The 26,325-nt window shown below is 38.9% G+C and overlaps 3 protein-coding genes across 6 annotated transcripts in view; 2 read left to right on the plus strand and 1 right to left on the minus strand.

Annotated features, from left to right (window-relative positions):
- Positions 1-7,337, plus strand: part of kcnc3b (potassium voltage-gated channel, Shaw-related subfamily, member 3b) — a 68,423-nt gene extending 61,086 nt beyond the window's left edge. For 3 of the 4 annotated variants that reach the window (XM_050059590.1, XM_050059593.1, XM_050059594.1), the window contains one exon: positions 1,529-7,337. Coding sequence is in view for 1 of the 4 variants with exons in the window: in XM_050059595.1 (XP_049915552.1) it covers positions 1,529-1,542 (14 nt within the window). In the remaining 3 variants the exon portion in view is untranslated. The remainder of the gene's footprint in view (positions 1-1,528) is intronic. The other variant, XM_050059595.1, reaches the window with a different exon arrangement.
- Positions 7,338-12,389: 5,052 nt separating this feature from the next.
- On the plus strand, positions 12,390-19,006 carry LOC126399554 (potassium voltage-gated channel subfamily A member 7-like). Its single transcript, XM_050059596.1, has 3 exons — positions 12,390-12,549; positions 12,774-13,545; positions 18,054-19,006. The coding sequence occupies exons 2-3, from the start codon at positions 12,859-12,861 to the stop codon at positions 18,957-18,959; spliced, it is 1,593 nt and encodes a 530-aa protein (XP_049915553.1). The 5' UTR covers positions 12,390-12,549; positions 12,774-12,858; the 3' UTR covers positions 18,960-19,006.
- Positions 19,007-23,342: 4,336 nt separating this feature from the next.
- LOC126400047 (fibroblast growth factor 21-like) lies at positions 23,343-24,350 on the minus strand. The gene is made up of 4 exons (XM_050060465.1): positions 24,136-24,350; positions 23,958-24,035; positions 23,718-23,821; positions 23,343-23,630 (listed from the first exon to the last, which is right to left on the minus strand). Exons 1-4 carry the CDS (start codon positions 24,281-24,283, stop codon positions 23,343-23,345), a joined length of 618 nt encoding a protein of 205 aa, XP_049916422.1. The 5' UTR covers positions 24,284-24,350.
- Between the last annotated feature and the right edge of the window lie 1,975 nt (positions 24,351-26,325).

Below are 26,325 nucleotides of genomic sequence, written 5' to 3' on the forward strand. Positions count from 1 at the left end.
ACTGTAGGCGACAAACTAACAATACTCAACCTACTGTTGTTGACAGACATTTCCTTGAATTTGCACCTGTGCTTGCATAATGCGTAGCTTAAATCGGGGGTTAAGCCTCCTGAAATGGTGTCAGCCCCAATGTGTGATCCCACTGCTTCTTTTAAAAGTGAAAACTTCCATGAAAAGCATTGAGTATGTTTGTACGTGTCCATCTGTCAAAAATGTGTTTCCCCATGAAGTTTACATATCATTCAAATGACAATGTTTGCACACGCGTACATATGCACATACACGCACATTAGTGAATAACTGGTCATCATCATCTAAGCTTGTTCCAAAATGCTCTGTACATAATTCACTCCTGTAAAGATGTTTAAATTTGGCAGAGTGGGGAGCATGGTGCTGGTCAGTTGGCTGGCAGCTACTGTTTGTTTTTCTAATATTGTCAGTCACCAGTTTTATTGTCACCATTTCTTGATTTTGTTACCCAAGAATAACCTGTGTGCCAACTTTCTGTCTGTATGTTGGATATAGACTGTTTCTGTAGCTGTATTAGAGTTGTCATAACAGTTTAAATGTGTGCACTTCATTCTGACATGCACAGTTAACCAGCAGTTTACAGGTAATCCCTGATTACTTACCATATTGTGCATAATGTTAGTGAAACTATGAAACTGTGTTATGGAAAACAATGTAATTGGCAAATTCCAAATATGAGATTGGTTTATATAAGTGGAGCACTTCTGTAAACCAATCAAGATTCAAGTGCTTACTCGTAAAGTTCTAGTTTATATGTCACTGAATCAACACATTCTCACTCCCAGCTTGTCTAATGCCGATACTTGGTCAGCTAAATCTCAAACTATGATGTTCTAGGTACTCCACCAATGTTGGTTTTTGACGGTCAGGGACGGCGTGTCAATTTGCGCTTGCTACCTATTTTGTTTTTTCGTACAGGAAATGTGCAGTTTCTGCTCGTTAAATGGAGTTTCTTTTCAAAATAAACTTTTTAGGTTTACTTTCTTAGGTTTAGGCAACAGAAGTTCATGGTTAGGTTTAGAAAAAAACATAGTTTGGCTTTAAATAACTCTGTTTGTTATGAACATAATGCAGTGTCAAGTGACACATACGTCACATGACATCTGTCCCTAGCATAGTATGCTACACATATGAACACAATACCTTGTCATTAAAATAAGTCGATGTACTTTGGTTTTACACGGGAAACGAACAGCGGTCTCCTGGGTGAAAGTCCAGAGTTTGTTTGACCAATCCACCTCTACCTCTGCCCACTCTATGTGGACTTTCTCGCGCTTCATACTACAGCAGTTCCTCGAAAAATTTAAAAAATGCCGCTGCCCTAATGCTTCTCAAAGGAAGCCTCTGTTTTTCGCTATCTGACGCCGAGAGCCTCTGACCATACATCGGTATTTGACAAGTTAGGAGTGAGACCGGGTTGACTGAATATATTATCTTACAAATTCTGTTTATTCTGTGTGATCTAAATATTAATGGCTTTCTGTTCTTGTCTTCACAGTGTTAAGTTTCTAGCATTCGCCTTCTCTCTAATGAGGAGTCAGTAACCGGTAAACACAAATTTGAGGCGGGAGCCACGTAAGCGACAGGTGTGACGCGGATGGACAGTTTAAAGGAGATCTTTGGGGTGACAAGAGAGAGACCAGAGGTTAATCATGAATTTAAAAAAATCACATGGTCTGCTCCTCACGTTGTTACCAAAGCAGCCTCTTGGAACTCCGACCACATTTTTGACAACTGTCTGACTGACATTTTTTTTTTCCTTTCTTTTTTCTGTTTTTTGGGCAAACTGACTGAGCATTGCACTGACACACTTTTGGGAGAGAAAAGGACTCCTGATTACACATTCCAGATGACATCTCTCTGACAACATTATACTCGCCATCTTGTACGATGACCAAACTCAGTACCATCCTCAGTGCTGAACAACTGAGCAACTTCACAACTTTCCGAAAAGAAAAAAAAACAACAACAACAAAAAAACAAACACTTGTCTTCACAAAGGACCGAATGAACAATGTAGCATCTCTGCTAACATACTGTAGCATTTGTTGGCTGGGAAATAACTTGACTTAATCCATCCACAGTTCGAAGAGAGGAATTTATGCATTCAAGGGATCTTTTAGATGTCATTTTCCTCTTAGGTTCCTTTCCAGTGAAGAAAAAAATATAGAGTACATGAGAGACAAAGGATTGGTCTTACTTGTTAAAACTATTAACATTCCAAAAAAAGAAATCGATGCACTAAATACAAACAGTGCACATGAAATCAACCACAAATGCACAGTATTTACCAACACCCACACTATACTCCCTCATTCAAGTTTAGCACTTGTATAGCATGTTTGCCACTGAACCTATGTCTTCCATTCACTTTTATTAGACTGAAACACTGCCCTCTTCACAAGTACTGAGATAATCAAAAACAGCACTAACTATGAAGTTGAACAAATGAAGCACATGTAGCATCAGCTCAGACAGGTCATGTATGGCATTTACTGTACATTTAGACTCACCTGAAACATTCACCACAAGGAAATGGTGGAAAAAGACTTCTCTTTATCTCTCATGTACTGACATGGGCTCACCCCGAAAATGCGATACCAAAGGTCCTGTAGCAAACACTTGCTGAATGACCTTCTGTAACGTATCGCAGATCAAGAGGAATATTTCATTTAGGGTGAGGCTTGTACTCGCCCTCACACTGCCCATTGCCTATGTTTGGTACAAACACATGCCTCTAAAAGTACTTTAACTGCCACTAGCATCTCATCTCTATATGCACATTTTAGTACCTTTTCCCATGTCTGACTGACACAATGCTCAGTCATGAGGAGCAAAAAGACTGACTCAAGGAGACAAAACAAAACAAAAAGACAATTGTCAGTCTTTCTTCGGTATCAAGGGATATTGGCCTGCCTAAATTACGACGAAAAGGACGCCCCTGCCACGAGGACGCTTTTTACGTCACATAAAACTGTCCATTAGCTGGAAATTCTGTGTTATTATTTTTTGAAAGGGACCAATCAGATACATGCTCCTCCTAACACAAAAGGCCGACACTGCCAATTAGGCACAAGAATCTCCAGATGAATACTGCCCCATCTCTCTCTTGTCCCTCTTGCTGCCAACGACTGCTGCTCAGGCAAGTCGATGTCAAGATAAGGATGGCCCATCAGGGGAGCCCTTTAGGCAAAGGGGAAAATGAGAAGAAATGGACCAAGAGTAGAGCAAGTGTGGAAGTGTACAAAGAGAACAAATCTATATTTTGATAAACAAATCAACTATCCATGGCTTCGGAGGAAGTTTCTGAGCAGAAAAAGGTCCAGAATGGAAGAAAGGAAAAAAAAAAAAAATCAGATGCAAATCTCGATAGAATATTTGGCATCATGAAATGGAGTCAAAGTCCTGGAAAAAAAAAAAGATGGGAAGTGAATATTTTGTTACGAGGAGTGGTTGTTTTCCCCACAAGCACCGGGAAAATGTTCTTTTGAAAGACAATGAGCAATGACAGACTCTTGCCTATAAAGACAAAGGATGGACGCTGAGATAAACAAATGAAGAAAAAAAAAAAAAAAGATAATGCATTTTTGTAACTTTGTTTACCAGCATGACTAGTTTGCATGACTGTCTTTTCTGCAAGCCCTTAGTTGAAGACAAGGGTGCTAGAGATACAAAAAAGTATATATAAAATGAATTAAAAAAATGTTATATGCAATTAATGTTTTAAAAAAAGATTATAATCAAAGAGAAGAGCTATATTTTGTTTTGAAAAGTTAAAAAAAATGTGAATATTGAAACATGTATGTTTGCAAAGTACACCCTGAACTATGTTTTGTTTGATGAAATCTCTCTGCTACTACTGCCCTACATTCCCAATTCCAGTGTTTTCGACCGCTGCCACAGTTTTACTTTGTTGTGCATCAAGCAGTATATTTTATAACCATTCAGTTGTAACCATTCGAGACTTTGCCAAACTATAGCATTTGCGCAAAGGTTGTTTGTTGTTAACCGCAAAGTCCATGTTTTCTTCCTTGAATCATTTGCACAACTACCGTAGCAGCAGCAGCAGCAGCAGCAGCAGCAGCAACAGCAGCAGCACTTCTAAAAAAAAAAAGAAAAAAAAAGCTCTCCATACCACAACTTTGACTGCTTGATTAGTACTCATAGTTTGCTTTTTTTTTCTTTGGCAATAATATAAGAGTTGTCACATGATTGTAGCAGGGCAAACGGAGAACCTCGAGAGTATCTTCAACGCCTCAGTCAGTGTTAAAGAGATCTGTAAAGGCCTTGGATGTCCCATGGCAGGATTTTGCTGGGATAGGCAGTTCTGTTCCACTAGTCCTACGTAGAACAAAAATGGGAGTACAAGTGCAGGTTATCCAATAAAGAAAGATACTATACTGGCGAACAATCAAGAGAGATTTCAGGTTTGCATGGAACCAACCGCCATTCCAAAGTTTGTGTGTGGTTTAAAGGACTCAGGTGTGTCGATGGTGTGTGTGGATGTAGGTGTTTTCTTTCTAACATAATAAATTCTAGTATATAGATAACAATAATGTGAACACCTCACCGTGATGTGTAAAAAAACGCATGCATTATGACTTGATAATCTCTCGAGGGGGGGAACAGAGTCTTGACATATCCCCCTTAGCCTCCTATCATCGTTTGTCATGAATCCAGTCCTGATAACTATGAACACTGTGCCGTGTCGTAGAGCAGAAACGTCTTCCTTCGAGAGGCAACTGAAAACTACTCACACTCGCAGTGTCAGCATGAGTGTGTAGAGGTAGCTCGTCTTTGTTTTTCTTTTCTAGATGGTCAGGTCTTTGCGTTCGTCATTACCCATGGAGTTACCGTCATCCAGCTGGCTAGTCGGCAGCTCATTACAGCACACGACGCAGTCATGTGAGCACCAATCAAAGAGACCCAGAGCTTCCAAAATGATGTCAGTGAAGTACTTTAAGTGTTGCGAGAAAGAGAGGATGAGAGATACCAGTGTCCACCGAGGGGAGATTGATTTTAAAAAGCATTTTATTGTTGAGTGCTCTCCAGGCACCTCATCCTTGGTTTGGTATTCCAAGTGAGTTTCAGGCCCTGCTGGTTCAGGGCTCAGCTCAGGCAGCTGAATGGTCGTCTGTCCATTCCCAGTACATTGCAGTTGGAGGCTCACCAGAATATCGTGTGATGCAGACTACATAGACTATTCACGGTCCTAGAGCTTCTGTCTATTTTCAAAAAACGGTCCGTGGGATTTTGTTTTGGTCCCTTATCTTTTTAAAGCTCCCGATTTTTCCTTTCCCGTTTTGGAAGGCATTAAGCAACCACGGCTTTTGATGGTCACAAAGATCTTTATGAATATTTCAGAGGCAAACTTCGAGCAATGGTGTGCACACTTGCAAAAACTTTGTGCTTCACCCAGCTGTTTGTGTTTTCATGGCCGAGTACTGTCCTGTTTTCTCTTTTCTTTCCCTTTGTTTCTCACCGATACGTTTGCCATGTCTTCATTCTCTTCATTGTGACTGCTCTGCCAGTGCCAGGCTGAAAAAGATGTCTTTCCTTTTTCTATTGCATAATACTGCCATTTGATTTAGTCATGTTGAACAGAATGAGTTACAATGTCGAGAGTGCTAAGTCTGTTTTATTTTCAAAAGTTTGCAATCTGTTATGAAATGTTAAAGATTTCCTGTGCAACACTCACATAACCAAAACGACAAAAATGCTTTACATGGTAAGTAGGTGCCACTGTTAACCTCACGGTTACTATGTGTTGTGATAATATTATGACACGTCCTCTCTGGGTGTCTAGAAGGTGTTATGTGGTCCTTGGTTGACACATTCTATTGGTTTTCTTTATGTGCCTGTTTCTGTTCAATATGTTTTTCTTAATTGAGGACATTGTATGCAATCCGCACCACGAATGCCGCTGATCGACACTTAACTGTATGCTCCCTGAGACACAGATGTTCTGTCATCAGTTCAGATGATTGCAACCACATGTGTAGTGGCTTTATGGCTTTCCATAGAGTGACTTAGCAATCACATTAATCTAAAAAAAAATTTTTATTTTACAAAGTGATAAGACCAGAGTTGTTTTAGAGGAAATGTTATCATACTGAATAGATTTTTCTAATATATTTCATATCTTATTTTAATTAGAAATAACATTGCAAACACCACAGAAGTCATACCGATATACATACATCTGATATTACAGGCTGACATCATGCATTCATGTAAGCATTCCAAAGATAAAAAGATGTATGTTCATTTCACATGCCATCACATTGTATAAAACAGACTTAGGTACTAGTCCATTGTACTGCGGTCTTAGTAGGAGAGTGAATGGGGAGAAGAGGTGGTCACTGGAGTATCTGGTTGTGACTTATGCCGGATTTTATTTTTGAAATGTTGGGACACAAAGAACAACTCATCAAGAACTGTATAAAGTATATTTCAACGGAATGTTCATGATCTATCTTTTTATATTTTGAAGAAAAAATAGAAACATATCAATAAAGTGTCATAATTGAACATATTTCTACTATTGAGACTTAAAATGTATGAATGTCAATGCGATCTAATGTGAACTAATCTCCATAGCAGCTTGAATGAATAACTGATTAACAGTCATGAGATGCTTTTTCAGAGACATTACAAATTGCTTAAAAATCATTGAGATGAACTTAAAATAAATGAAAAAGTGACATCAATGGCGTGTCAGTTTGTTTAAGCTCTCCAACTGGGGAAATGTGTGCTCCTGTGCGTACTGACGTCTGTACTGACTGTCACAGTTAACGCTCTTCATCAGCCTGTCAGGAACAGGGTACCACAACACGGTGATTGATCTAATGTGGCTTGAAGTGTGGACACAACCAAAGTCCAAAGTCTCCCAAGAAACTGAAGGATGACACATTAAATTTGTGACTGGAAGTTCAAGGATATGGTGTATTTTGACGCCAGCGTTTCCAAGAAGGTCCAACTGTCAAGTTTTTTTTTCAGTCGGTGACGGTTGCATTGAGACATTCTTAGTGTCTAAAATAAAGACATGTCATATAATGGTAATCTATAATTTTGAGGTCAGCTGTGACTGTGACATGATATTTGAGAATGATGAGGTGATGCAAGTGCTGGTTTCCTGCCTCGATATCAAATAACTGTAACAGTAACTTCGAATATCCGTGAAAGTGGACACCAACACTTTGGATCGTAAGGATCTGAAAAATGTTTTAACTCACTGGTTCCTGTCCTGACCCCCACTAGGGGTCACCAAAGCTATATAGAGATATCTATCTATCTATCTATCTATCTGTCTATCTATCTAAAAATCTATCTATCTATCTATCTATCTGTCTATCTATCTAAAAAGTAGACCGTTATCTCAACACTTACCGTATTTTAATTTGAGATTATTAGTCAGTCAAGACATAAACTTAAAAAGTCTCATGCAATAAGGGCACGGTAAAGATCCGAATGCAATCTTTATTCCCAGATGTGTTATTAAGCAGTTAAATTAACCAAAGAGCTGAAAGAAAAATGGCCAAGCGTCAGGAAGATAAAACAAATTTGTCAAAAAAGAAGCCTATTAAGTCTGTATGATTGTGAAAAAATAAATAAATAAAAAATATAAAATAAAAAAACAATACAGACAGATAATTGTATAAAATATTCCTGAAAAAAATCAGGAAAACTTGTCTCTAATTAAATATTCATGGGGAATTATAATAATAGGAAATAACAGTTTTATCATGGTCACTATTTGAGTTAATTGTACAATTTATGAGTTGTTCTACTGCACTTAAAATATGTCGGGGTTTATCAGTTCACTCAATGATAGAAAAGGAGTCCCTGAAATAAAAAAAGGTTGGGAGTCACTGTCTTATCTGATACCAATTAATTCTATTCTTGGATCCATAATAGATCATGTGAGAGTTTAGGATAATTGGTACATTAGGTGTGCACAAGATGGAGAAAATAAAACCTGAATCTGTTGCTATAATCTTAAGGTACATAAAAGACTACAGCTGGATACTGCAGGTGAGCCATCCACTAATGCTCTGACAATCTTGTATGATTTACCAGACACATTACAAAGCATGGCAAGCAGAAAGTGCTTGAAAATCAGCAACTATTTACTAAGGTAAATCACAGGTGATACCTGCACAGAAGAACAGCATTACTAAATAATCCCAACACTGCTGATTGCTTATATCCATGATAAAGGCACAGAACCATACGCTGCTGTAAGGACCACATGGTAAGAAATAGCAATGTGGTCTGATGAGTCATCTGTTTTCTACTCATGGATACCCAGTGTCTGTTTCAAACCTGTTCTACGTAGTGATGACTCTGTGCTGGTATGTGCAGCCATCTCACGGGAGCCACAAAAGTCTCATAATTGCCCTGCATAGCTGCATGAAACCTAAAGAATATTAAGTCATTTTACAGAGGCAGAAGCACCTGCTTCTCTGTCACAGTATTCCCCTCACTAGGATTAGGATGCACCAAACTAAAAATAACACATTTCTACGGAGAGTCATTTTGGGGTTGATTTCCTCCACAAAAACGAGGAGAATTCCTTACTGTATTTAATCAATACTTGATATCCATATGTAGCTCATTTATTATGTCCACACTGCACATATTATTTCTTTATAAGCACATTTACACAAACGGTTGTCAGATTCATACTGAGGAGCGTGAGTTATATCATCCGATGACATGATATGCCATCAAATGGGGATGTAATGTAGCAGCCCAGTGAGCAGTATGTTTTTTTCTGTGACTGAAGGCAGCTATGAGGAAATGTCGGCAGAGGCCTCCTTCAGTTTTTTCTCCTCTGTGCCAAAACTTCACCTCCCTCTGGTGGCAATACGCAGTAGTGTCTTCTGTGGTCCATATAGTTGGAGCAGGACTTATGACTAATAGCAGTAAATGTGATGATTGGTTGGTTTAGTCTTTAAGTATCTGGTTATTTTTAAAGTTCTTGTTTTAATCACAAAGTCAAACTGACCTAAAATAGAAGTACCAGCCTCCACTTAAAAATATTGACATTATTTTTAACATAGTATTATTATTGTTGTTGATATTTTGGGTCTTTTTGCACCTGTATTTGTATTGTTTTTCTGACTCCGTTTTATATCACAAAGCCATAGTCAGTAGGTTAAATTGCAGAAGACAGCTGTATTATTAAACATAACAGTTTGAGACATATTATTTCCACAGTAATTAAAGGGAATATTTCCACTGGATACTTTTTCTAGGCTGAGGACAAACGAGATTACCAGAATTTAAACCAATAATATGAGGGATATTTATTTTATATTGTTCACTTGCAGCATTTAACTTTGTCCCTGTGACAAATACTTAGCTTATGTCATTTTACCACTACTTACTTGATCCCCAGTGCCTTAAATCCAGTCCCCCGAGGTTCAGGTGGTGGCTGCTTTCCCTGCTGAAGCCTGTTGTGTGACACACAGCAATCCTGTGGGGATAAGAAACAGATTGAGAGACTGGCCGGGGCTGTTCATGATGGATGGATGGAAATGGAGGCAGTCAAGGGTCCAAGTTTATTTAAAAATAAAGCTAAAAAAAAATAGCATTACCTAAATGATTGTTGTGCTGCTCTGCAAATATTAAAAAGGTAAGACCATTTACCCAAAAAAATACATTAATGTAATTGCTCCTGTAGTGCTTTTCTTTGTTTCCTTTGTGACAAAACTACCCATGAGGCAAAAATTAACCTTATCTTGTACTTCTCAACAACAGCTTATAATATATAAATGATAATTTTACTTTGATTTTCTACCTTAGCCTGTTACTCCTCTTTAGCTTCCCTGCAGTCACAAAGCAGCAAAACAGTTATGCCAATGCTAACATCAAAGCTAGGCTATACTTATAGTGCTAAAACTGCAGATAGCACCACAGTTTTACTACATACACAACAATTACGTGACAAAGTTGGTAGCCAACAAAGTGGTTTCTAATTTCTTTAAACATTAACCACTCAAAAAAACAAAACAAAACAATAAAACAAACAAAAATAAAAGACACAAATACTCACAAGGACTGGCGGAGGCCATATCAGTCTACTCTCTAAAGCCTGGCTCTCTCTAACCAACAAATATCCTATAACTTACGACAAGGGTATGCTGTTGTTCTCCATGATGGTTTTCAATAAAACAACAAAAAAGCTCTGAAATTTACAATTGCTAAAGAACTCTGCAGTCACTTCCTCCTGACCGTGTTTCTGACAGCTAGCTTGCAGTGCTAGCTTGTAAAACATACAACAAATTTGTATGATACATGCTTACGTGTTAGTGTCAGTGCTCTATTGGATAAAAAGGTTGTCAATCAGGTCACAGTGGGCGTCAGTAACTCACCTGTGTGCACTCTGATTGGTTACTTTTATAAGTTGCCTGTTTGAGACGGTTTGAGATGGTGATGAAGGTAGGCTACACCAAAACATGGAGGCATAAAAATCAGCACTTAATCTGTACTTTGTTCAGAATGTACCTGGCTTCAAAGTGAGGGTAGAGCTTAAAATTATATGTTTATGTGTTATATGTATTAGTAGCCTATATTGCTTAACAGAAAGATAATGTTTAATTACAAACCATGTGTGTTTTTATCATTTAATTCAAGCAGGTAGGTGTAAAAATTTGCTGTCACATATTCATTGTCTTTTTTCTTCTGTGGGAAAGACATTTTTGTTGGTAAAAGAAAAAGTTGAAAGACTGGTTGGTATATACTTGAATGGTAAATTAATTAAAGGTCCAGTGTGTACGCCGGGTTTAAACAGATACAGTATGGGGAAAACTGCATTCTCTTACCATTCACCTTGGGCATGGAACAATCTTCAAAAAGATCTACAATTAGAAACACTTATATCCACTGATGAATTTAAGGGCATCATAAAGAATGTGGCGACAAAGACATGTACTTGTGTTTTTTTAGGGGCCACTATGTTTGAACAGTTGTTGTTTTATTGTGGATTTTTGTATATATGTTGTATTTGTTGCATCTTAAATGTTTTTTTCATCGGCTGCTACCTTGGACAGGTCTCTCTTGTAAGAGACATTTTCAATTTCAGTGGGACTTCCTGGTTAAATAAAGGTAAAATAAATAAGATTAAGGGGGATTCAGTGGTATTTCACAGTGAGGACTGCAGATTGCCACCAGATGAAACTTCTCCCAGTTAGAACTACTTCAGTGTTCATTGTTCAGGAGGTTTTTACTGGGAGTTGAATTATCCTTGGAGATCTTCCCTCTCCAAAATAAATGGACCTGCTGATTTATAACAGTAACAACACACAATACAGCAGTTTCACATTAAAAAAAATCTGCATTTTCTAATGCTTTTGTCACAGAGAGGCTTCTAACTACGGTGGCTGATGCTAAAACGTGAATGGCTTTATCTGGCACCAATGTTTGATTTGTCCTTTTTGGGCTACTGTAGAAACATGGCGATGCAACACACAGAGAATCCACTCCTGATGTAGATATAAACGTCCATTCTGAGGTAACAAAAACACATCAATTCTTAATTTCAAGTGATTATACATAAATGAAAACATACATATTCCGTTTCTGCCAATGAAACTGGACCTAAAAAAACAGCAGGATCTAAATTCCTATATTACAAGCTTGCTTTTTGTGCAGTGATAAGTTTGCAACTTTAATTTAATTGCTAACTTGCTTTCCAACAGCAAACAATTTCCAACAAGTTCATGTCTTATACTTAAAACATTCTGTGAACATAACTGGAAGCCCTGTCTTGAATTGTCTTAAAGTAGTGCGATGTTATCATGGGTTTGAGATAGTCTTAGTCAGGATAACACAAAGTATATCATGAATTATAGTTTATATAAATCTAAAAGCGCAAGAAAAATGGCTTCTGCAAAATATTTAAAACCAACATATGCCAAATCCCTCATAACAATGAAAAAAAAAAATTACAACAAACAATGAAATGTTTATCAGGAAAAGAATAGACTATTTGTCATGTATGTTTTTTTCCATGATTATCACCGTAGAGTTCCACTGTTTTTTGTCTTTAAATCAAATACGAGTCAATGCGGAAGAGTGTGGGACCTCTGTCAGTCAGAGTACCACGCTTGTTAGAGGGGGTAACACCGTGCGGTGCCAGGCAGAGGTGACATTTGATAGGAAGGTTGAAGGTTGTCTTGCCTCATAGCTGAAATGGAGGGAAAGGACAGGGAGGGGTTGGAGGGATCTAGCAGAGATTGAATTTCAACAGGACAGCATTCCCAAAAAATTTCAAGACAGACAACGCGAGGCACCAAGGGGACGGGATAAGATCGCGGATGTTCCCTGAGCAAACAACTGGAAGCACAGTTTGTGTACAAGCCAGTCAGAGAGGCAGGCGGACAAGAACTTTGTGTGTATGACAGACGGACATGATGACAGAGAGAAAGACAGGCAACACGATGACAAACAGAAGACAAACAATGTGATTTTTCATCCCGTCATTAGTCTCTGTCAGCAGCTGTTTTACACTTAGTGAGTACATGCTTTCATCTCGCTAACTGGGTACTAACTTTGCTTGTTGTTTCTCTTTTTTATCTACCTTTGAAAAGAAGTAAAATAAATAACATTTAAAAGAATCTTTTGCAAATACAGTCTCTGCTACAGTATCTCCCCTACAGATGTTTGCTTCTAATGTCACCTGTAATGCTTGTCGACTGAAACACAATCCACTGATGGAGCTATCACTCTGGTTTCAGACAGGGTTTGCTCTTAAGTCCAGTTGCTCTACGAATTCTCAGGAGAGCGGTTTGCAGCGTTCCCTGGCCTGGGATACACACAGTAATGGACAGCAGTGACCCACAGGAAGACGAAAGAGGAAGCAGAGGGAAAGAGAGTGATGGGGAGAGCGGTAAACAGCTGAAGAACCAGCTCAACTGTGAGGAAAAAGGAGAGAAGGAGAATAAAGGGAATGAGAAGGAGAAGAAGAAAGAGAGCCGGCGTTCTGGGTCTCTATGGAGGAGTGGATGGGCGCTGAGTGAAAGACTGGCCATCAATGTCTCAGGGATGCGTTACGAAACTCAGCTCCGCACCTTAGCCCAATTCCCCGACTCCATGCTTGGTGACCCCAGGCGGAGGTCGCGGTACTTTGACCCACTTCGAAACGAGCTCTTCCTGGACCGAAATCGTGCCTGCTTTGACGCCATTTTGTACTTTTACCAATCAGGCGGGAGGCTTCGGAGGCCGGCGAACATACCCCTGGACATTTTCATGGACGAGCTGATATTCTATGAACTGGGAGAGGACATCATGAATCGCTTCAAGGAGGACGAGGGTTTTCCAAAAGAAGAGGAGAGGCCGCTGCCATCGAACAATATCCAGAGGAGATTGTGGATGCTGTTTGAGCACCCTGAGTCCTCATCCGGCGCACGTATCATAGCCATCATCAGTGTCATGGTCATTGTGGTGTCCATCCTCATCTTCTGCCTGGAGACACTGCCTGACTTCAGGAGTGAGAAGGAGACACGAGAGGTAGGAAATGTGATTAAAGCTTATGTCTAGGAGGCAGAATAGTATAAAGAAGTGTCAGGGATGGAGGATTGCAAATTTCTTAGGGATTCCAAATGTCCAAACCCAGCTGGCCACCAATGGCGTTAGGTGTTGATATTTTGTAGAATTTAAATTGTGAGGTCAGATGACCAAAATTCAGTGTCAGGACGTCTAATGCCAACATCAAGTTAATGTAGAATACTGACGACAGATGATATGGATATTTTGTTGGTTTAAGTTGTGTTGTTGATTGACCAAAATCCAGTTTCTTCCAAGTGTCAAAATATATACATGAGGTATTGAGAGCAAACCCAACAACCAATTCCAATTCCAGTAGACATTTAAAGTACCATTAACCTAAATTTCATTACATCTGTCCAATGTAAGAGTCTGTCCTTGTTCTGACGGCATATTGACGTCCGGTCCCAGCTGTGAAGGTTAGGTGGATTTTGGGGGTAAATGGTGTGCAGTGTCCTCCATTTAGACAAATAAGACCTACCTTGAGAGGATTTATACAGCAGCACATTGCATAGACCTTCACAAGAGAAAAAAATTAGACACCTGATCTCGCAATTATGAGTTACTTTCTCATTATGAAAAATGTTGAGGTAGCTATTGTACGTCAGGTTTCTCTCCCATTCCTTACCTATAAACTTACTAGTTACTGAATTAAATATCAATAGGGCTGCGGGTAAAGTAAAAGAACGGGGTCAGATTCTCTGGGTAACTTGACTTTAATGTCCAAGAAAGAATGTAGGACAACTGAGCATTGACAAACAATGGTGGCATCTCACATCTTATATACATATATGTATATATATATATATATATCACTCTGCCAATCTTAATCATAACTCTCCTTGTCTGCATGTAAGGTGCACGATATTAAATAGTTCCAAATTTAACGTAAAGAGCAAAATAAAATGTGTAAACAATATATGAATGTAGTTAACATTAAATTATGTAGATGCAAAATAATGAGAAGAGACAATCTACTGGATACGTCCTCATGAAAATAAATCTCGTCTTACATTATCAATGGTTACTAACCTAGGCTACAGGATTAGACAGTGGGCAATAGTGGTGCTGTCACATTTAAACTGCTTTTATGCCCTTCTTGGTATGAGTCACTGGGACATTTTATTTTACTAAATTAATATTAGTATGTCAACACTGCTCAGGGTTCTCAAGTTAGTGGGATTGTTCAGGTGGAAAGCCCAGTTTGATCTGTTGGAAGTTGCTTAAATCAATGCATTTCCAGCTTTTTTTCCCTAAGTACGAGATCATTTTTTTTCTTGTAATCATGGGATAAAGTGTCTAATTTTTTTATAAATGCTTACGTATTTGCTATGCTTTACGTAGTAATGTCACCAGTATAAAAATGGGAATCATATCAACAAAGGAAACTAGTATAGGTGGGGTAGGTCGGGCTTGGACACGAGAGAATATAATGTGATCAGTCTCTCTTGAAAGATGACCACCATTAAATCTATTTCATATTTTTATATCATGACTCTATGTTCAGTATCACACCAACTGATTAATGCCACGTGCTAAAGCAGAGACACTAAAAGCCCATATCGAACCACCTGGGTTTAAAGTTTTGAAAGTGTTGACTCCCTGGGTCAAGCGGAAACATGATATCATGGGAAGCAGGTGTTTAGGTAAACACATGGTGAGTACTACAGTATGTGTTAAGAGGAAAAATACTGACATGGACACAACAATTTTTCAATATGTCTGGAAGCAGACCAGATAGAGAGGGTGAGAGAGACTGAGGGAAGCTTATGGTGTGATTATTTTAGTCGGCTGTTAAATCTGATACACACGGATTCAGGAAGCGCTAAAGGGTACAGGGAGCAACGGGTGGGGGCCTGGAGTACAAATAAAAAGAAAGACAGGGTCAGGAGACAGTTAGGTGTGTTAATAAAAGGTCACACAAGTGACCGAACACATAGGCAAAGGTGAGCCAATAAAGCCTTCCGGTGGATTAGAACCGGAGACTGAAAGGTCTCGCAGGATGAGAAGTGTACGCTGGGTCATGTTAACACATTCTTCCAGGACTGCTGTGCTAGGCCAGGCCTGCCTTTGCACAAGGGAGCTGCCAGGAAACTACTGTAACGTACTCCAGTCCAAGTCAGTGACAGACCCACTGAGCTGCATTGCCAGTGTTGCATGGCTGCAGAGGCCACAGAGACGGGATAGCAGCCAAGGCGGAGATGGACGAGGAGACGTTCTCGTGTTTCTCTTCGGAGATCTCACGGGGTTATATTTAGTCTTAGGAGAGCCCTTGGAGCAGATCAACACATAGATGTCCACCTTTAGCAATAAACACTGTCACTGACCCGCTACCGAAAGTCACAAGGAATACTCTAGGTTTATTTAAACTACACTGAAACTTTATATATTATACACAGCCCATTACAGCATTACTAAGCTGATCCTGGTATATCCGTATCATCCGTTTTCACACCTTTAATTTGATGTTAAGTGTAAGATGTTTTAAACAGCCACGGTCCAAGGCTTGAGTGTAATGCTAATAACAGACACGGAGGAAGGAAAGACAGGTGGACTGAAAAAGAGATAGTGAGAGCTATGACTGAAATGTAAAGCCACAGATGTCAAACGCTTTTATGATGGTGTCGAAAGTGAGAACCAATGAGTTGGTGGACAAGTGTCAATGTAGTTTATTACAGTTACATGAAAACAGTATCTCTGCAGCAGTTTGACATATAATAATAATACGACAGCCTACATTTAAAGGAACAAGTTGACATATCGATAAACAGTTAGATGAAAAGATATATACCACTCTCATGCCTATACATGTAGCTGAATCCACTAGCTGGTTAGCCTAGCTTAGCATAAAGACTGGTAAGGCAAGGAAGCAGCCAGCCTGGCTCTGTCAAAAGGTAACATAATTCAGCTACCAGCACTTCTAAGCTCACTAATTAACACTTTATATCTATTTTTATGCCTCCACATTGGCGATAGCTGTGCCCAGAGGCATTATGTTTAAAGGTTGTCCGTTCGTCTGTCCATCCATCCATCAATCCGATTCTTGTGTGCAATATCTCAAGAACACCTTGAGGGAATATTTTCAAATTTGGCTCAAATGTCCACTTGTGATTAGGATGAATTGATTGGAGTTTGGTGGTCAAAGGTCAAGGTTACTGTGGCCTTGCGTCTGTCTCATTCTTGTGAACACCCTATCTGAAGAAGGCTTTGAGGGGATTTCGTCAAATCTGATAAGTCTAATAGGATATAATGGTGACGTGATGACATTTTGCATGCAAAAGGTCAAAGGTCAGCTTCACTGTGACGTCATAATATCTGCATAAAACAATTTTCTGGCCATTACTCAACGTCATATCTATCAGACGGAGAGACATTTGGTCCGTTACTGAACTGGTGACGCTAATATTAGGAGCCCACCTTGAAACTGTGCTGATTCTTGAAGATGGGTTTGAAGCATCCATGTTTTCACAGACATGGATGTAAACTGTAACTGCGAGTTGACAGGTTTGTGGAGGCAGTAATTCTAGTTTTTGACAAAAAATCTATACAAAAACTGAAGCATAAACGATGTAAATTCACAGTTTTACAGAGGGTCATGTGCCAGACGATTTCAAACAAGAAATGTTGCTCAGTTTTTGTATGTGGTGTTTTCACACTTATTATAATGTCCTAATAAGTGAGCTATACAGCTACTCGTAGGTGGATTTTGTTACTTTTGAAAAGAACCAGGCAAGCTGTTTACCCTTCTTTCCAATCTTTGTGCTAAGCTAAGCTAAGCTAAGCTAACCGTCTGCTGATTTTAGCTGTATAACAACTGTACAGACTTAAAAGTGATGGTTTCCATCTTTTCAATTCTGGGCAAGAAAGCAAATAGACATACTCCCCCAAATCCAACTAGTCCCTTCAGTTTGGTTAATTATTTATAGTTTAAAGATCCAAGCTGATAAATGAATGTTGGCATTGTACATTTCTGCCTGTGTAACATTTGTACATAACATTATGTTTCTTTAATGCTGTGGTTATGTGTAGAAACAAATAACACTTGGTTATGGTTAGGAAAAGATCATGTTTTGGCTTAAAATACAGTTTTGGTGCCACAATCATGGCTGGAATTGCTGCCTTTGTCTTGCTAAGAAACACCTGGTTTTATTGTTTGTCCATCTGGAACAATGGTCTACAGTCTGGCAGCCATCTCACCTTGCTGTCACACCATCCACCACTTCCTCCACATCCTGATGTCAGCTCATACATGCGATCAGAAATATATCACTTTCAAAACTTTGACATGATACATATAAAATGTACAAATGTAACATGTAACACGTGGTTTGCAGAAACATACAATGCCAACACCTTCTCCTGGCAACTGGGCTTGAAGAACAGTTAGCAAAGTGACAGGTCTAATTGTGTATTTTCATACTTAATTAGCATGTTTTCTATCTTTCCTGTCTGTCCTGTCTCTTTTATGTCAGGAATATTATTACAGGTACCACTCCCAGGCAAAGAACGTATCTGAGAACATGCCTCCTCCAAACAGTGCTTTCCAAGACCCCTTCTTCATGGTGGAGACCATCTGTATATGCTGGTTCTCCTTTGAGCTCCTCATGCGCTTTGCTTGCTGTCCCAGCAAACCGCACTTCTTCAAGGATGTCATGAACTTCATCGATTTCAGTGCCATCCTGCCCTATTTCGTCACATTGGGAACGGAGCTGGCCAAGGACAATGACGCCTCTCCAGCCACATCCTTGGCCATCATCAGAGTCATCAGGTTAGTGAGGGTGTTCAGGATCTTCAAGTTGTCTCGTCACTCCAAGGGCCTCCAGATCCTGGGTCAGACACTGAGGGCTAGCATGCGCGAGCTGGGCCTGCTCATCTTCTTCCTGTTTATTGGTGTAATCCTCTTCTCCAGCGCCATCTACTTTGCCGAGGCTGATCACACTGACACCGACTTCATCAGCATACCACACGCCTTCTGGTGGGCAGTTGTCACCATGACCACAGTGGGCTATGGTGACATGTACCCAGAAACAGTGTGGGGTAAGATGGTTGGCTCGATGTGTGCCATTGCCGGCGTGCTCACCATCTCGCTGCCAGTGCCTGTCATAGTGTCCAATTTTAGCTACTTCTACCATCGGGAGACTGAATGTGAGGATCAAACCGAGTACAAACACGTCCAGACGAGTCTTTGGGAGGAGGAGGGGCCAGAAGGGGAGGAAATAGAGGAAGGTGATAGAGATCCGGAGGGAGATTATTATGCCATTGAAGGCATCTGCAACCCTTTGAATGGGACTCTGCTGGCCGGACTGTGTACAGGGCAAAGCACAGAGTTCAGAGGAGGAAACATGTATCTGAGGGAACCACTGGTTACTCAAGTGTAGGGAGGGTGAGTGTTGTTTTGTAGCTTTCGACAAAGACACAGTAAAAAGTGAATGACAAACAATGAATGAAGTTCGAAAAAAAGAAACTGGAAAATAAAACTGCGCTTCAAAAAAGCCACACACAAAAAAAGACTGAGTGAGTTTAACATTCTCAGGGTCTTGATATAAATATAGTATGAGCTGTTATTTATTAATGCTATCAGCTTTGTGTTTTAAAATGACTTTCTGAATGTCCTTTCTGTGCCTTAAAACTATGATGTCTTAGTCACTTTGATGTCACTTTTTGGCTTAATGTTTGAAGTGGAAACAGATAGATTATCGACAATATAGACGTCACCAAAACTCAACCAAACACCAGCAGAGCTGTCGCCGCGGACAGATCGAGATTCCCTCGTCAACCAACCCCACGTTCTCAACATTCTCCTGTAGGTAATGTACAAAGTTCACATTTGTGTAGATTTGGCTCATGTGACCTGAAGCGACTGGCGTGACCTTTATTGCTGTAACACAACACTGTCGCATTACTCAGTGACACGGTGTGACCCATTTGTGTTAAAGGGGAACGTTTTGATTGCAGAAGTTCTGTATTTACCTGCTCAAATATGCTCTCAGTGTTTTTAATAAAGATTTTATTTTGTTAACTTTCTTAAAAGAAGTGTTATTTATGGTTGCCTGTGGTATAGAGCAATTATTTAAAGAAAAGGTGCTGGTGCCACTGAAAAAATAATATTTGCCTAGTAGGTATAGCAGTGTTATGTTAGGAAATGAAATGTAACAAACTCGAGAAACAAAATTATACTTAATCCGTCACCACTTAGCCTACTGTATCCCTAGGATCAACATTTGTCGCTGAGGTCTGCCAGATGCAATCTGTCTTTCCCTTTTGTATGAACGACCTTTACCACAGCCACTAAGCTGCTCTAAGCACGTAGCTTCCAATAACGCTGTTCTCAATTTCACTGGAACACATAAGACTTTCTAGCACAGTGATGATCCATGGAAGGTATGTGAACTAATGTAGCTTTGCTATTGCAAGCGCCGCCACTGATGTGTTTGTTTTATTGATGTTAATTTAACACTCTTAGATGGTAACATTAAACATAATGTTGATTTTAACACTCCCTCTATATATGTATGCAGGGGTGCAGGGGGACACAGGGAAGACATTCCCCTCAATAATGTGAACACGTTCAGCAAAGTAGCGGAGGACTTTTATTTTGACTGCAAAGTCCTAGGGCTTCTGTGAAACTACACCTACATAGGGCAACAAAAAAGTTTATCTTGGGTACGTAGGTACAATGGACAACCAAGAAAGGACAGCAGAGGAGATAAAACAGTAGCAAACATTTCAGTCCTTGACCATCATCAGTGCTCAGCAACACATTCTCACTCTGACCTTGAGTTGGGTATAACGCGTTACAAAGTAACGTGTTAGAGTACTTTGATTAGTTTTTGCAGTAACGGGTAACCTAAGGCGTTAGTTTGCTGTTTGAGTAATCAAATACTTAATTACATTTTCAAACAAGACATCAGTTACTTCCGTTACTTTTAGAACGCTGGTCCTTCAGCTCCGAAACAGCAACGGCTGTCGTTTGGTTCTAATAACGGAGATAACGTTAAACCTATCAGTCTGAAAGAAGCCACGGAGCTTGTGGCTAGCTACATAGTCGGAGAAATGCTGCCGTTGTCTACGGTGGAGTCTAAATAGGTGGAGTAGGACTCGCTGACAGACATATTTCAGACTCAGGACTTGCATTATGCCTGGTACACGCTACACGCTGGTACTCACCAATTATCCCCGGTCGTCTTTCACGGCGTGTGTGATGTCATCGGGTTATTCTTGTCCTATTTTTATTACTTTCACTATTATTTGAGTCACTGTGTCTGTTCATGTGCCAGCCGACATGTTGTTGTAGTCACCTAAAAGCGTCAGCAGATGGCAGGAGCTACATTTGAAGCGCCATACGTAAACTATCAAGCTACTGTATCTTCCACAGGAAGTTCTGACAAATGTTTCAGAATAAAAGCCTATTTAGAAAATGGAGGGATTCTCTCAGCCGAGGTTATAAGGGGCTTTTAATTTGAAACAAGTGTTGAGTTTGAAATGACGGTGCGATATGTTAACTTTACAAAGACAACGGAGCGGATAAAAAGTAAATATATAAACACACAGAGGGATTAATAAATAACGGACCGTCTATAATGTAGTTTGTTTCAAATGAAGCTGGGAGCCTCTGCAGTTGTGGTGAGTAAAAGCCCCGCCGCTATTTGTTAATGTTATTACTTTATGTCCGACCGTGAGGATGTACCATTGTTTGCTAGCTTGATGCTAATGACAGTAACGTTAACTCAGCGGGTTGACAAAGTGCCTCTGCTGTTTCACACCATCATTTCCCCCTTTTACTCTGTGTGGTAACATCCCTAGAGGAAATATTAAAAACGCTGGGGTGTTGTTGTCATACAGTTGTCTACGGCAGCAGATCGTTCTGTGTTTCTACTGGTCAAAGTCTGTGTTTCTACTGGTCAAAGTGACGGCTGTGATGGGAGAATTGGATCTCAGTGAAGGGCAAGAGACAAAAAAATGTAGGCTTAGCGCCCTGTGGTCCATTGCCCAATAGGAAATGTAGAATACTCAAAAGTACTTTTAAAGTGCTTGAGTTACTTTACTCAGGGAGTAACGCATTAAAGTAACTGGTGACTTTTTTAGAAAGTAACACAGTAACATACTTTGATTACTTTTAAAGTAACCCTTACCCAACACTGACCTTGACACATATTGATGTGCTTGCACTTTCCACATCCACATACGACGTGAAAGGTACCCTAGGTGGTTGTTGACGTTCTGGGATACCATGTCAAGTTCTGCCTGTTAAATGCGTTGTCTTCTTTCAAGATACACTTCCGTTTTCACAGGAAATTCAATGTTTACATACTGTCTCTTTCAAAATAAATGCACTACATCTGTATAACATGGAAAATCGACATTTTTTTCCCTTCAACAACAAACACATGGTTGGGTTTAGGCAACAAAAGCACTTGGTTAGGTTTAGGAAAAAAGAATAGGGTTCACGACGCAAACACCACTCACTCGGGTAAGGGTCGGTGTTTGTTGGACCCATCCACGTCCCCTGCTACCCACCCCATTCTGATATTTGCTGCCTTAGCTTTTGTCCTTGTCCCGCTGCTTTCCCCCTGAAGCCGCCAGGTGCCGTTAAACTATAAAAAGGGATGCTATAAACTATAAAGGACGCCTTTTTTGTTGGTTTCTGACGCTGGCAACTCGGACAACTTTGGAGTGAGACCGGGCTCTGCTCAGTGCTAAGCACTGATGATAGTCAAGGACTGAAATGTTTGTTGGTGTTTTTATCCACTTTTTTTTGCACTTTTAATGCCCTTTTTCATGCACGGGTGTTCTAAATAAAGTCTTTCTTTTTTTCATTGATCTCAGCCTGTTAAACCTTTTTTGTGGCTATCCAGCACAGTTGTATTGGTGTGTGGGCATCTTTTCTGCCATCCTTTCTTTTATTTTGACACCATTATTTTTACATTGTTAACATTGAACCTACGCCCTTTTCTCTAATAGTGCAATATCTATTCTTATTTTTTTTAGATCTTTTCTTCTGGGCTTTAATGACAGGACAAGTTGAGTGTGAAGGGGGGAGAGAGAGGGGATGACATGTTATTTTTTCCCTGTGGTACTAAAGTTAAAGTTAAAAAAATGATAACTGCAGCGAGAGTTAGAAAAATCTTCTAAATGTTTAGGCCTGTAAAAATCTCATACCAAATACCATTCATTTATAATAAGGCATCTGAGAAATGGTATCATAGACTCCCTGCTCACACGCCTGAAATGATCACCAGAGCCCATAAACTAAGACAAGTAGTTCAGAGCTTGGCCTACTTTCCATCATTATTTATTTGTCCACCAGAGAGCGCTCCAGCTCTCACAATTTTCAGCCAACTTCCTCTCCTCCAGCATGTGAGCTGTGTGATCATTGGCCAGAATATCTTCTTACTTATTCTGTAAATTGACCCTTCTCGCTTTGTTTAATTGTTTCGTGACATTGCTGTAACACTCAGACAAACAAATGTGAAATTTATATCGTGTTTATTTCCATTCAGAACCTCTCTCTTGCCTTATAAATACACTATTACAAATTACTCAGACACAAACATGCACTCAAAATCTCATAATTTATTATTCAGTCTTTAAATAACCATTAGAAAGACACCAGACACACAATAAATAAATAACTTAATAATAATGCTACCATGGAAACATATTAAGAACCAAAAGCTACTCATTTCACAACAAAATCAAGTCAATGGTCAATAAATACATTTCTGCAATGTGCATTACAGTTATACATCTGTTCATTTCCTTTACTTGTCCACTGACAACTGAGGACTGACCATATTCAGGCCCATTCCAAGAAGATCATCAGAGTCCATGTTGAAATATCTCTGGTCATTTGGTGGCTGTTCAGACACACTCTCCACTGTCAGAGTATTCCTAAGCGGTAGGAATCGAGTGAAGGGGACTGAGTGTCGATCTGGGGAATGTCTTGATGCAAGAGACACAGGAAATCTGTGGTACGAAGATAGGAAGCGGGTGTATCCGTCTGCCAGCAGCAGTTCTCTGAAGGCGCAGTCAGCATCTGAGTATTGGCCCTGAAACGGAAGACAGATGTAAACTGTCAACGAACGACAGGAAGGAGGGAGAGCATGGGAAAATAAAGATTTCTGGTCTTACTGTACCTGGCCCCTCAAACGGCCTCCACTGTCCATGCAGAGAAACAGAGATGATGACTGTCCCTTGATGGCTATGTGGCCTGGTTTAACTGATTTCAGCTCCAGCACACCTGCAGACAGAGAAACAGGAATAGATGTGACTTCTTTATAAGTCTCCTGTTGGTTTCCATTTATTCTCTGGGCCTTAAACGACCCACCATGGTTGTGTTTGAAAAACACACTCTGATTTATCTCCCAAATACTCACTGTAAGGTGTCTGAGCATCACTTCCTGACACTCTCCCATCCAGGTTCATCTGCAGATACATCCCTCTTCTGTGATTTTCTGCAGCATGAAGAAAGAAATCAGCATAATGAAGAATTTAAAAATACTTAAGAGCAGCATTCTCTCATAAATATTCCAAATAAATATATTTTATAAATACCTGTGTAGAGGTGTACCTCTCTGACTTGGTTGTCAAAGGATAATAGAGGGTTGGAGTCGGTGAGATAGAATGACAGAGAGAAAGGCAGTGGGATGATTAAGAGAAAAGGAGACAGATATGAGAAAGAGGAGGGTGGAAACAAAAACATTTGGAAAAAGAAGATAAATAAGGAATAAATAAAAATAAATAGCCTAAAAAAAAGCCTAGAAATATACGGCTCTGTACAAGCCAGTTACTGTTCAAAAATTCTAAACAGGAGCATGTTCTGCGTCCTTATAAAGGGGTTTGGAGAAGGAGGTCCAACTTCCTGAACGTGTGAGTCAGACATTTCTACAAAATGAAACTGTGATTTAATGCTCAGAGGAAGACCTGTGTTTAAACACTATGTTTGGGCTTCTTCCTGTCATTTGCCAGTAAAGTTGGGTGTTTGGATTCATGTGAGAGTCAGGTGGATAAAACTCATCCGAGCCAACTAGCACATGGAAGGAGTATGATGGTATATTCTGTAATGTTTCCATTGCTTACATTCTTTTAGAAAGTTATTTGGCACCATTCAAAGCACTCTGAATAATAGTCATTATTCATTGCATATGGCGGATGGAAGTTGCCAAAATCAAAAATATAAATATAAATATAAAATAAATGAATAAATATAAATAATATATGATTTGGGAAATAAATATGGAAAAAGAAATGCATAGGGAAAATGATAAAATAATAAAAACATAAATATATACATCTAAACATAAATCAATCAATTTATTTTTTCATAACTAAAAATAAATTGCAAAATTAATTACAATGACAGACTAACAAAAAATAATAAGGGAAAGTAAAAATAAAAATAGGGGAATTAATATGAAAGTAAATAGATTAATGCCTACATTTATTTTTAATATTATTTTAGAACATTTAATAACATGTCTATTTATGAAGTCATTGAGATTAAATAATTAATTAATTAATTAATTCTTAATTTTGTCCAAGGAAGAAGGAGGTTGTCAAACTCAAGAATAAATAAATAAATAAATAATAAATAAATGAATGCGCCAAACATAATATATCAAAAAATGGGAATTAATTTATTCAGAAAATGTGACATAAAAAAAGTGTTTTATTAATTTTAAAATGTATTTATTTGTTTTAATTTTTTAATTTATTTTAAAAAATAAATTATCAATTTTAAATATATTTATTAATTTATGTTAATTTTATTTATTTATTATTTTCCCTTTACAATGCCCCCTCCTATATGTTTACCAATACCTGTTAATTTTTTGTATACATTGCTGTCTTAGTTTGATTTTGACATCTTCTACCCTTTACATTTATATGTGCAATTTATTAAAGTTGATTTTCTTGCTTAATTATACATAAGGATTAACTAGAATTAGACTTTTTCTCATCCTATTACAACAGTACTTTTTTAATTGAATACATTTTTGGGGGGTTGATTTGAATAATTGAGATATGTATTAGTCAGGGTTCATGTCAAACAATGTCAAGATCCCTCCATTGCATTTACCTTTTTTATTTTATTTCAAATATTTTAGAATGAGTTTCCTCATTAAGACTTGTTATGAGTTTACACTGATAAATATCAGTAACTATGCTTTGTCATTTTTCGACAGGACAGTTCACTTTTAAATTACATCAGGGTGTTTTCCCATTCAGGCCTCAACTTAAAAAATATACAAATTTCACAACAGCCAGAAGATGTCACACAAACACATCTCTCTGCGTCATCTGCTAAATAATAAATAATTACGAGTGGAAGTGACTGGGTTTCACGGTGTTTATCTTATCTTGATATGTGTGTGTTTGACGGAGAGAATGAGGGAAACAGTGGGTGAAACTGATTTACAAGCAGAGGACAAGTGTTTATGTGACTGCAGCTGTGCGGTCACCAGAAAATCTGTACGTCAGTAAAGTCACGAGTTAAGAAATATGGTGCATTACCAAGAAACTTAACTTTCTCCTCAAGAACTACCACCTTGTGATATTTCACTGTGATGCAAGATATCACTAAGTGTATCTTCTTTAATCTTCCAAACTGTTCAGACATCAGGGGAAGAATTGAGGTACCATTATTTTGTATGGATTGTATGTAAAAATGAAACTACTTTTGTGTTTGATAATGAAGCTTGCTCGTGTTTCCGGATGTGAAAGGTGAAATATAAACAGAATGGC

The sequence above is a fragment of the Epinephelus moara genome, chromosome 13 (assembly GCF_006386435.1).
Source record: "Epinephelus moara isolate mb chromosome 13, YSFRI_EMoa_1.0, whole genome shotgun sequence".
Taxonomy (NCBI): Eukaryota; Metazoa; Chordata; class Actinopteri; order Perciformes; family Serranidae; genus Epinephelus; species Epinephelus moara.

Bases quoted from the DNA above. Each gene is read 5' to 3' on its own strand.
- LOC126399554 (XM_050059596.1), top strand. From the start codon at position 12,859: ATGGACAGCAGTGACCCACAGGAAGACGAAAGAGGAAGCAGAGGGAAA. The intron at 13,546-18,053 runs GTAGGAAATGTG...CTTTTATGTCAG, and splicing joins GTGAGAAGGAGACACGAGAG to GAATATTATTACAGGTACCA.
- LOC126400047 (XM_050060465.1), bottom strand. From the start codon at position 24,283: ATGTTTTTGTTTCCACCCTCCTCTTTCTCATATCTGTCTCCTTTTCTC. The intron at 24,036-24,135 runs GTATTTATAAAA...TTCATGCTGCAG, and splicing joins AGAGGTACACCTCTACACAG to AAAATCACAGAAGAGGGATG. The intron at 23,822-23,957 runs GTGAGTATTTGG...CTCTGTCTGCAG, and splicing joins TGATGCTCAGACACCTTACA to GTGTGCTGGAGCTGAAATCA.